Source organism: Rhinopithecus bieti, unplaced genomic scaffold, assembly GCF_001698545.2.
Source record: "Rhinopithecus bieti isolate Rb0 unplaced genomic scaffold, ASM169854v2 scaffold_1467, whole genome shotgun sequence".
Lineage (NCBI taxonomy): Eukaryota > Metazoa > Chordata > Mammalia > Primates > Cercopithecidae > Rhinopithecus > Rhinopithecus bieti.
This window is the reverse complement of record NW_016803692.1, coordinates 239,293-251,663: the sequence shown is the minus strand read 5'-3', so window position 1 is coordinate 251,663 and position 12,371 is coordinate 239,293. Positions and strand designations below refer to the sequence as shown.

Here is a 12,371-nt window from a genome sequence, read left to right as displayed (position 1 = left end):
GTTCTCTGTATTTCCTGAATTTGAATGTTGGCCTGCCTTACTAGGTTGGGGAAGTTCTCCTGGACGATATCCTGCAGAGTGTTTTCCAACTTGGTTCCATTTTCCCCATCACTTTCAGGCACACCAATCAGACGTAGATTTGGTCTTTTCATATAATCCCATATTTCTTGGAGGCTTTGTTCATTTCTTTTTCCTTTTTTTTCTCTAGACTTCTGTTCTCACTTCATTTTATTCATTTGATCTTCAATCATTCATACTCTTTCTTCCAGTTGATTGAGTCGGTTACTGAAGCTTGTGCATTTGTCACGTATTTCTCGTGTCATGGTTTTTATCTCTGTCAGTTCGTTTATGGCCTTCTCTGCATTGATTATTTTAGTTATCCATTCTTCCATTCTTTTTTCAAGATTTTTAGTTTCTTTGCACTGGGTACGTAGTTCCTCCTTTAGCTCTGAGAAGTTTGATCGACTGAAGCCTTCTTCTCTCAACTCGTCAAAGTCATTCTCTGTCCAGCTTTGATACATTGCTGGCTATGAGTAGCATTCCTTTGGAGGGGCAGATGCGCTCTGATTTTTTTAATTTTTTGAATTTCCAGCTTTTTTGCCCTGCTTTTTCCCCATCTTTGTGGTTTTATCTGCCTCTGGTCTTTGATGCTGGTGACGTACTGATGGCGTTTTGGTATGGGTGTCCTTTCTGTTTGTTAGTTTTCCTTCTAACAGTCAGGACCCTCAGCTGTAGGTCTATTGGAGATTGCTTGAGGTCCACTCCAGACTATTTGCCTGGGTATCAGTAGCGGAGGCTGCAGAAGATAGAATACTGCTGTACAGCAAGTGCTGCTGTCTGATTCTTGCTCTGGAAGCTTCATCTTAGGGGTGTACCCCGCCATGTGAGGTGTGAGGTGTCGGTCTGCACCTTGTCGGGGATGTCCCCCAGTTAGGCTACTCAGGGGTCAGGGACCCACTTGAGCAGGCCGACTGTTCTCAGATCTCAGCCTCCATGCTGGGAGATCCACTGCTCTCTTCAAAGCTGTCAGACAGGGTCATTAACATCTGCAGAGGTTTCTGCTGCTTTTTTTGTTTTATTGCTATGCCCTGTCCCCAGAGGTGGAGTCTACAGAGACAGGCAGGCCTCCTTGAGCTACTGTGGGCTCCACCCATTTCGAGCTTCCCAGAGGCTTTGTTTACCTATTTAAGTCTCAGCAATGGAGGGCGCCCCTCCCTCAGCCTTGCTGCTGCCTTGCAGTTAGATCTCAGACTGCTGTGCTAGCAGTAAGGGAGGCTCTGTGGGACCCTCCCAGCCAGGTGTGGGATATAATCTCCTGGTGTGTCATTTGCTACGACCCTTGGTAAAGCGCAGTATTAGGGTGGGAGTGATCCGATTTTCCAGGTGTTGTGTGTCTCAGTTTCTAAAGGGATTCCCTTCCCCTTTGCACTTCCCAGGTGAGGCGACGCCTTGCCCTGCTTCAGCTCTCGCTGGTCAGGATGCACAAGCTGACCAGCACCGATTGTCTGGCACTCCCCAGTGAGATGAACCCGGTACCTCAGTTGAAAATGCAGAAATCACCCGTTTTCTGTGTCACTCCCGCTGGGAGCTGGAGGCTGGAGCTGTTCCTATTCGGCCATCTTGCTCGCACCCCTCCTGTATCTTTTAAATGATCTGTTCATTTCATCCAAGTTGTCAATATACTAACATAAAATTATCCCTAATATTACCCTATTATTGCTTTCATGTCTGTATGATCAGTAATTATATTCCTTCTTTCATTCTTCATATGGTACTTTGAGTTTTCTCTTTTTTATTGGTCAATCTAGGTAAAACTTTTACTTACTGTTCTTTTCAAAGAACCAGCTTTTGGTTTCATTAATTTTCTCTATTGTTGGTTTATTTCTAGCCTTTCATTATGGATTTGTATAGCCTGGGGAGTGAGTTATGTTGAGTAGGTCTGAGATGGAGGTCTGTAGGGTGGGCCAGGGATTGAGAGTCTATGAAAAGCAGGGATTCTCACCAGTGTCAAACCCTGTGACACAGGTAAGTTTCACTGCTTTTCCCTGTGCTATTCCCAAAGCAAAACCCTTCTATGGATTTTTATAGTTAGACCACTATAAAAGCCAAAAAAGGCTTCCTCCTATACCATTCCCCTTCCCATTTCCCACAATATCGTGAAAGGAAAAGACAAGTGGTCAGACATATGATAACTGCATGGCTTTTGGCACAACAGATACAAGTCTACAGTTCAAAGGTATATCTGCTCTAGAAAATCTTTGGCTATTCTAGGCATTTCATTACAGAAGGATGGGAGTGAGCTGGGAGAGGGAGGAAAAAGGTAACTAGTTGGATATAGAGCATATTAAATAAAGGGTCAGTGCTGAGGCTTCATAAATGTTGATGAGATAGAAAAGACACATCTCAAGAGAATATTGTTCCTTATCTTGTTGCCATAGGATCCTATCTTGGAGCAACAGTAAAGTAAGGGCCAAAAGAAAAATGTAGAGGGGCTGAAAGTAGAGGAAGGCTCATCCCAGGACATAGGGCAAGGGCAGAAGTTTCTGTGTTGCTAAGATGGGACAGCTGGTCCCAGAAAGTCACTTACATATGAATGACAGAAGTGTACATGCACACACACACACAGACACCCCCTAATATAAAATAAAAGCTCACGCCCCATATGGTCTTGATATACTTACAAAGCCTCGTGTATACTGATTCAGGCTATCGATTGCTGCAATCTTTGATAATTCTTCTTTTACATATGTAGGAGGGGATATATCTGGAAAGCCTTGGCCAAGATTCACAACAGAAGGGTCTGCAGCCAATTTGGTAAATTCAATCCTAAGATTGAAAAAAATACTAACATTAATAAGTTCTACAATTATAAAGTTTGCTTTTTTACATCTTATAGTCTTATCACAAAACTGACAAATAAGACCCTAGTTTAGTCCTATAGGTTTTAAAAAATGAGTTTCCAACAAAAATTTACCACGCACAAAATCAGTTTACCAAATAGAATGATGGCTGAATTTATGAATCCAATGTCCTTTACAAACCTCAGTTTCACGCTACCCATATTTTAACCATATATATATATTTTCTCAACAATTCCACCTGCTGCTAAGTTCTTTCATCAACTATTAGAGAACAGAACTAATAAGAAAAGTTCCTGGATTGGAAGGTAAGTTCCATGAGGGCATTAACATTTGTCCTTTTCTATGCCATATGTCCAGTGTCCAGCACAGGGCATGGCACATGTGCCAAATGAACAATTCAGTATATGGATTGCTAACTTCCTTCCATTTTCATTTAATGGATGAATTAAATGAGGACCTTTATTTATAGATGGGGCAAAAAAACTCCCATCTAAAGATATGAAAATATGTAGGAAAACCTCACTAAATTATTATTATTTATTTTAAGATACTCACCACATATTACTATCAAGTCCTTCAATCCGTTTTGCATTTGTGAATTTCAGTGACATTTTCTGAAATACATAAATATTGAAAAGGAATTGCCTTAGTCAAAATTTTAAAATGCCAGTAAATCATGGGTCACTTTTCTTCCTTTCCCCTACTGTTGCCACGTAAATAGTAGTTCCATAAAGATAAATCTTAGACTCCAACACAAAATTCTGAAGAGGAATTCATCTCCCACCTACTACTGAAGGAATGCCTTTTTTTTTTTTCTCAGACATGGTTGCCCAGGTTGGAATGCAGTGGTGCGATCCTGGCTCACTGCAACTTCAACTGCCCAGGCTCAAGCAATCCTCCTGTCTCAGTCTCCTGAGTAACTGGGACTATAGGCATATCCCACTGTGCCAAACTATTTTGTTGTTGTTGTTGTTGTTGTTTGTTTGTATTTTTTATAGAGACAGGGTCTTGTGGTGTTGCCCAGGTTGGCCTCAAATTCCTGGCCTCAAGTGACCTTCCTACCTTGGCCTCTCAAAGTTTGGGATTCAGGTGTGAGCTACCATGCTTGGCTGGAAGGAATGCTTTTTAAAAATGAAATTTAGATGTTCATCTTCTCACCTAAGGACAAAAAGTATCATCCTACCCTAGAAAGCTAATCAGTTTGAAGGCTTGTAATGTAGTAAAGAGAACAATAATAATATTTTAAAAGTCAGTTAAAAAAATATCTTCAGCCACGCTCTGAAGATCATTTTAGGTAAGATGTACTAAGAGTTTCACAAGTAAGTTCCTTGTATGACATATAGGAAAGACTCAACAAATGGTTGTAAAGCTACTCACTAAGGGGTTCCGTAATTATTGCTAACATTATTGAGTACTGAGTATGTACTAGGTACTGTTCTAAGTGCTTTACATAATTACCTCATTATTAACGTATATTTAAAAAATATGTAGTAGTTGTATTACATAGTTAGAACTATGAGGCACAGAGGTACAGAGAGGTTAACATCACACGGCTTTTCACATCTGCTCAAGTTTATGAAAGCCAGTAACATTTAAACCCAAGCAGTTTCAACTCAGGATCTGAACCCAGACAGTCTGACTCCAGAATCCATACTCAGAACTATTATATAATTTTATACTGTCTTTTATATAATAAGACCTTCTAAAATTATTACTAGAATGCTGCCTCTTAAAAGTATATTATAAATTTAGGATGCGCTTACTTATACCAAGCAAGCTAAGGCTGTGGTAGAAAAATAGGAATTAAAATTATCACATAGCATACAATTTTTTAGTTCTTTAGATTCTAAAATTGAGTTTTATACTATCTCTCAAAAGTATTGAATTAGCTTTGAGTTCATTGTTAACAAGCTGGTAGAAATAAAAAAATGATTGACGGCGTTTTTGCAAAGAATTTTCTAATAGAATATTAATGTAATTTTAATTCAATCTAGGAAGAAGATAACGATCATGGTTATTAAACAGACCATTGTTCTCATTCTATTCTAAATAATGGAACCAAGAAAAATACCTTTTTTAGTCTCATATTTTAGTCTTTGAAACTCCAGTGAAGTAAATCACATGAAAATTCTCTAGAGGTTAAAACGCTTGCTGGAATAGCATTATAATTACCCACCTGAACCTGATGCCATTCCAGAGACAACAGTTGTACAACTACCAAGTTCTAGCATGATAGATAGAAACATATATCTTAACAAATGCTCTTTTCTGTCTCTAAAACAATGTTTAAAGTTTAATTCATTCAGTAGAGACCACAAACACAAAGGATGATTTATACATAAAAAAGTGAGGATGATGTGCTGTAGATAATTTAGACGCGAAGTCCAACTTTACTTAAAATTATTTAGGTAATTGAGGTTGAAATGCACTTTCAGGTTTAATTTTCTTTAAAATTTGTTTCTAGACCAGCCTCTTCTCTCATTGTTCCTCCTGCTTCCTCTTCCCTCCCAATTCTATGCCACACCCATTCTAATTTTTCAAATAGTCCATGTTCTCTCTCATTTCAGTAGTTTCATGTGTGATCTTTGCTATGCCCAAATGCTCTTTCTATACCAATGTTTCTCAATGTGTGTGTGTTTTTTTTTCATCATTGCCCACCTAAGGAGACCTTCTTAGAATTTTTTTCCTGGTCATCTTCTCTCCGCTCAATTAAATATTGAGAGGAATGCAATTTTATCAGGTAGGATTGAGCTTTGGATGGTAACAAAACGGTGTGATAGCTAAGATTTATCTTGTCTGCCAAGCATCCATTTTCTTCTCCTGGGGGAGGTCATGCCCTTGTTGAGAATGTATGTTCTCTACTCAGTCCAATTCCTGGTCCCCACCACCCTTCCTTGCACTTGGCTAACTCGTATTCCACCTGCCACGTGCAGTTCTCAAATTTGACTTCATTCCCTCCCGAAAGCCTTCCTTGGTTCCATGAGTCTGGGTCAGGTGCTTTTTCTATGTGCTTCCATTAAATGCAGTACAGCAAGTCATCACTTAAAAGTGTCATATAGGTTCTTGGAAACTGCAACTTTAAGCAAAATGATATACAACATGACCAATTTTACCATAGGCTAATTGAGATAAATAAGAGTTCAGTTTCTACAGCATATTTCTGGCCACAAAAACATCGCTATACTTCTAAACAAAGACTGAAACACTTCTAATATGAAACATTGAAATAAATGTGAGCTATACATACATTTATTTTAAGGAATTTGCTTATGTGTTTGTGAGGGCTGGCAAATCTGAAATCTGCAGAGCAAGTTGGAGACTCAGGGAAGAACTGATGCTGCAACTGGAGTCAGAAGAAATTCCTCTTCCTCGAGGACCTCAGTCTTTTCCTCTTAAGATCTTCCACTGAATGAGGCCTACCCATATTATGGATGGTAATTGGCTTTACTGAAAGTCTACTGATTTAAACGTTAATCTCATCTAAAATGTACCTTCACAGCAATACTTAGACTGATGTTTGGCAAATATCTGGGTACCATGGCATAGCCAAGGCGACGCCATCACGGTGTCCAACATATAGTTATATGCCTAGCACATAGCAAGTTTTTAATAATTATGTGATGAATGAATTTTTTTAAAAAACCTCACTCACATTACAGGGTGAAGTTATAGTGTCAGTTAGCTGTGTCAGTCAGCTAAAGTTAATTTATGCTTCGGTGATAAATGACCCCAAAGTCTTGGTGGCCTAAAATCATAAAGGTTTTCTTGCTCATACTACATATCCACTGAGGTTCAGCTGCTGCCCTGGTTTGTGTCACTGTCATTCTGAGACATAGGCTGATGAAACAGCCTCCACCTGGAACACTGCCTGTTTCATGGCAGAAGGAAGAGGCTCTTAAAAGATTCTGTTAGGATGTGCACACATCGCTTCTTTTCATATTTTATTGGGCAGAGCAATTTCACGGCTAAGCTTCACATCAGTGTGGCAAGGAAATGTAACTGTCCAGCAGGGAAGAGCAGCAAATAATTGTGAAAAACAACATGGCAGAAATGAAGTCTGGAGGTATAATGAGATACATGGTTGTTGTGGGTTGCACCATGTCCCCCCTTAGTTTCATATGTTGAAGTCCTAACTCCCAGTTCCTCCGGATGTAATCTTATGTGGATATAGGGTTACTGCAGATGTAATTAGTTAAGATGAGGTCATTAGCGTGAACCCTAATCCAGTATGACTGGTAGTCTTATAAAAAGGTGAGATCTGGACATATACATAGACCCTGTGTGAAGATGAAGGCACAGACTAAGGTGATGCTCCTACCAGCCAAGGAAGGCAGAGATTTCCAGGCAATCACCAGATGATAGTGGGGTTGGGGGGTATAGAACAATCTTATTCACAGCCCTCAGAAGGAACTGGACCTGCTGATACTTATCTGAGACTTTTAGTCTCCCGAACAGTTAGGGAATAAACTGCTGTTATTTAATAAGCCACCTAGTTTGTAGTACTTTGTTAAGGCAACCTGAGGGAACTAACACACTGGTGAAAGTTTACAAGACACTATACAATGTTCAGAGTCACCAAGATTCAGCAGTAGATGCAAATGCTCACTGTCTAAGTAAGAACTACTTTCCAGAGCAGATCCAGTATCAGGTAATTAAAATAAACCTGGAATCCTATGGTGAAATCAGGGCATGAGCCCCAGGCAAGTAAGGGAATGTCTATAAGGCTTGTATAACTTCTGGATCAGCTAACCCTGTTATATGACTTTGGCTACCAGGGCGATTAAAAGTCTATACTTCCATATTATTAACGCAAAACTGCTAGTGAAATCAAAGGTAGCATCTTTTAATCTTAGCATCTTTGCTAACTTGAAGCTAAAACAATGAAGTTCTAGAAATTCACCACCAGGTGGCAATCTTAACAAAGGTAAGGAAAAGATTAAGTCTTTAAAAGTTTGGACAGATGAAAAACACTAATAGTATATGTTGAACCCATGATCTTAAGACCCTAGTACATCAAAGTTTCAATTGTATATATTTTTAGGACTCTTCCCATAAGATCTGAGGTAGGTGAGATGGGACAGGTACAGAAAAAGTCTTCCTAAATGATGGGCTGAAATGGGGGAATTGAGACTGTGGATATCTATGTAGTATGGGCTGTGAAACAAGTCTTCATCCAGAGAAGCCAAGGTTACAGCCAAAAAGTTTAATATTAGTAACAGTAATAATAAGTGCAAGAAAAGGCCAGATATAGAAAACGCAAAGCTCATGGTTGGAGAGGGGAGAGGAGAAAACAGAGAAGCAGGCTTGGGAAGCAGATGGATACCACACTTCAGGACCAGGAAAGAGCAGAAGTGAGCACCCCTTTCGTGGGGGGCCTGGATGCTGGGGGGCCCAAACTGTTACTGTCTTTTAGATCTATGAAGTAGGGATTTGTAGTTGCAATCATGTGTCATTTAAAAAATATTTTAAATTGTCTCTTAACAAAGTACTATATCTTAAGTATTTTATGAATTTTCTGAGTCATAAAAATTTCACTTTTAATTACAATGTATATTTTGATTGTTTTGTACCATATTTTACTCATTCATTCCCCTGTTGCTGGGCATTTATTTCCGGTGTCTTGTTGTCTTGCAATGCATTTTGGTGTTTTTTTTTTTTTTGAGACAGAGTCTCGCTGTTGGCCAGGCTGTAGTGCAGTGGCACGATCTCAACTCACTGCAACCTTTGCCTCTTGGGTTCAAGTGATTCCCCTGCCTCAGCCTCCTGGGTAGCTGGGATTGAGAGGTGAAGCCAGGTGGACTTCCTGGGTTGAGTGCGGACTTGGATAACTTTTCTGTTTAGCTAGAGGATTATAAATGCACCAATTGGCGCTCTGTGTCTAGCTGAAGGATTGTAAATGCACCAATCAGCACTCTGTAAAAATGCACCAATCAGTGCTCTGGGTCTTGCTAAAGGATTGTAAATGCACCAAATCAGCACTCTGTGTCTAGCTACAGTATGGTAAACGCATCAATCAGTATTTTGTAAAATGGACCTATCAGCACTCTGTAAAATGGACCAATCAGCAGGATGTGGGTGGGGCCAAATAAGGGAATAAAAGCTGCTACCCCAGCCAGCAGAGGCAACCCATCCGGGTCCCCTTCCATGCTGTGGAAGCTTTGTTATTTCACTCTTCATAATAAATCTTGCTGCTGCTCACTCTCTGGGTCTGCACCACCTTTAAGAGCTGTAACACTCACTGCAAGGGTCTGCGCTTCATTCTTGAAGTCAGCGAGACCACAAACCCACTGGAAGGAAGAAACTCTGGACATATCTGAAGGAACAAACTCCGGACACACCATCTTTAAGAGCTGTAACACTCACTGCGAGGGTCCACAGCTGCATTCTTGAAGTCAGCGAGACCAAGAACCCACAGGAAGGAATAAATTCCGGACACAGGACTACTGGCATGTGCCACCATGCCCGGCTAATTTTTCATATTTTTAGTATAGATGGGGTTTCACCACATTAGCCAGGATGGTCTCGATCTCCTGACTTCATGATCTGCCCATCTCAGCCTCCCAAAGTGCTGGGATTACAGGAATGAGCCACAGCACCCAGCCCTGCATTTTGGTGTTTCTACTGTGCATTTTAATAATACGGTCTCTGCTCTTTTTCCCCTCATTTTAAAGTTTGATGTGGAAGGTGAGTACTCTATTGTAACAAAACTACTAATTATCACAAGAAAGATAATATCCTCAATATTATAGTCATCTGGTTCTATCAAACTAAACACATTCACTTTTGATGTACATTTATTGAAGCTTTACATTATATATACAACAGAGCCATGTGATGTGCTGCATAAACACGTTTAGTCAATGACAGATCGCATATATGATGGTAGTCCCATAAGACTATACGGAGCAGGCTGAGCATGGTGGCTCATGCCTGTAGTCTCAGCACTTTGGGAGGCCGGGGTGGGCGGACCACCTGAGGTCAGGAGTTTGAGACCATCCCAGCCAACATGGTAAAACCCCGTCTCTATGAAAAATACAAATATTAACTAAGCGTGGTGGCAAGTGCCTGTAGTCCCAGCTACTCAGGAGGCTGTGGCAGGAGAATCCCTTGAACCCAGGAGGCAGAGGTTGCAGTGAGCTGGGATCATGCCACTGCACTCCAGCCTGGGTGACAGAGTGAGACTCCATCTCAAAAACAAACAAACAAACAAACAAACAAACAAAAGACTATATGGAGGTAAAAATTCCTGCTTGCAGCCGGGTGCAGTGGCTCATGCCTGTAATCCCAGCACTTTGGGAGGCTGTGGCAGGTGGATCACAAGGTCAGGAGTTCGAGACCAGCCTGGCCAATATGGTGAAACCCTGTCTCTAATAAAAATACAAAAATTAGCTGGGCACGGTGGCATGCGCCTGTAGTCCCAGCTACTCTGGAGGCTGAGGCAGGAGAATTGCACCCGGGAGGCGGAGATTGCAGTAAGCCGAGATCACACCACTGCACTTCAGCCTGAGTAACAGAGCGAGACTCCCTCTCAAACAAAACAAAACAAAACAAAACAAAACAAATTCCTACTTGCCTAGTGGAGCCATTGTAACATTGTGGCACCATGCATTAGTCATGTGTTTGTAATGATGCTGGTATAAACAAACCTATTGCACTGCCATTGGTATAAAAGTCTAGAACATACAATTACATACAGTACATAGTACTTGATACTGATAACAAGCAACTGTGTTACTGGCTTATGTATTTACTATACCATACCTTTTATTGTTATTTTAGAGTGTACCCTTAATTACTAAAAAAAAAAAAAGTTGACTATAAAACAGCCTCAGGCAGGTCCTTCAGGATATTCTAGAAGAAGACATTGTTATCATAGCAATGACAGCTCCCTACATGTTACTGCCCCTGAAGACCTTCCACTGAGACAAGATGTGGAGGTAGAACACAGCGATATTGACGATCCAGTTCATGGGTAGGACTAGGCTAATGTATGTGTCTTAGTTTTTAACACGAAAAAGTGAAAAAATGAAATAAGATTTCTAAAATAGAAAAAAGTTTATAGAATAAGGACACAAAATATTTTAAATATTTTGTATAGTTTGTGTATTATAAAAGAGTCAAAATTAAACATTTAAAAGTGTATAAGGTAAAAAAGTTACAGTAGGTGAATTTGTCTTCCATTTATTATTGAAGAAAAAAGGTTTTTTGTTTTGTTTTGTTTTTTTTGAGATGGAGTCTCACTCTGTTGCCCAGGCTAGAGAGCAGTGGTGCGATCTTGGCTCACTACAACCTCTGCCTCCTGGGTTCAAGTGATTCTCCAGCCTCCTGAATAGCTGGGACTACAGGCGTGTGCCACCACGCTCAGCAAATTTTTGTATTTAAAAATTTTTTTTAATTTATTTTTTTGAGATGAAGTTTCACTCTTGTTGCTCAGGTTGGAATGCAATGGCGCAATCTCGGCTCACTGCAACCTCCACCTCCCGGGTTCAAGTGATTCTCCTGTCTCAGCCTCCTGAGTAGCTGGGATTACAGGCAACTGCCACTAGGCCTGGCTAATTTTTGTATTTTTAATACAGATGGGGTTTCATCATGTTGGCCAGGCTGGTCTCAAACTCCTGACCTCAGGTGATCCGCCCTACTCGGCCTCCCAAAGTGCTGGGATTATAGATGTGAGCCACCGTGCCCTTCCTAATTTTTGTACTTTTAGTGGAGACGAGGTTTCACCATGTTGGCCAGGCGGGTTTTTAACTCCTGACCTCAGGTGATCCACCTGCCTCAGCCTCCCAAAGTGCTGGCATTATAGGCATGAGCCACTGCACTCGGCAGAAAAAAGTTTTAATAAATTTAGTATAGCATAAGTACAGTGTTCATAACGTCTATAGTAGTGTACAGTAATGTCCTAGGCCTTCACATTCACTCTCTACTCACTCACTGACTCACCCAGAGCAACTTCCATTCCTGCAAGCTCTATTCATGGAAAGTGCTCTACACAGATGTACCATTTTCTTATCTCACTGCATTTTTACTGTACCTTTTCTGTTTAGATATGCAAATACCATGATGTTACAGTTGCCTATAGCATTAAGTACAGTAACATGCTATATAGATTTGTAGCCGAGGAGCAGTCTATGCCATATAGCCTAGGTGTGTAGCAGGCTATATACCATCTAGATTTGTGTAAGTGCACTCTATGATCACAGAATGTATCCCAGTTTTTAAGTGAAGCATAACTGTATTATACATAGATATGTATATATAATACACATGTATGTACATATGTATGTATATAATATACACATGTATGTATAATATATATCTTATGTATATTTTGATGTTCCAACCATCACACTGATGACATTCAGTATTAATTCATTCCTTAGCACTTGTACCACTTCCTGTCTTTGTTTAAATACAGATCTTAAAAAGAAACTTTGTTGTGTTCCTCCCTAGCTTTTTTGCTTTTTCTTTCCTGCTATATAATTGTGTTGGCTGCTCATGCCTCCATGAGAT

The 12,371-nt window shown here is 40.3% G+C and overlaps 1 protein-coding gene across 2 annotated transcripts in view; it reads right to left on the bottom strand.

Annotated features, from left to right (window-relative positions):
* The window catches only part of KYAT3 (kynurenine aminotransferase 3), a 67,824-nt gene that overhangs the window by 40,356 nt on the left and 15,097 nt on the right, over positions 1 to 12,371 (bottom strand). For both annotated transcript variants that reach the window (XM_017850863.1, XM_017850867.1), the window contains 2 exons: positions 3,417 to 3,475; positions 2,682 to 2,826 (listed from right to left, as the gene is read on the bottom strand). In XM_017850863.1, coding sequence (XP_017706352.1) covers positions 2,682 to 2,826; positions 3,417 to 3,475 — 204 coding nt within the window. The remainder of the gene's footprint in view (positions 1 to 2,681; positions 2,827 to 3,416; positions 3,476 to 12,371) is intronic.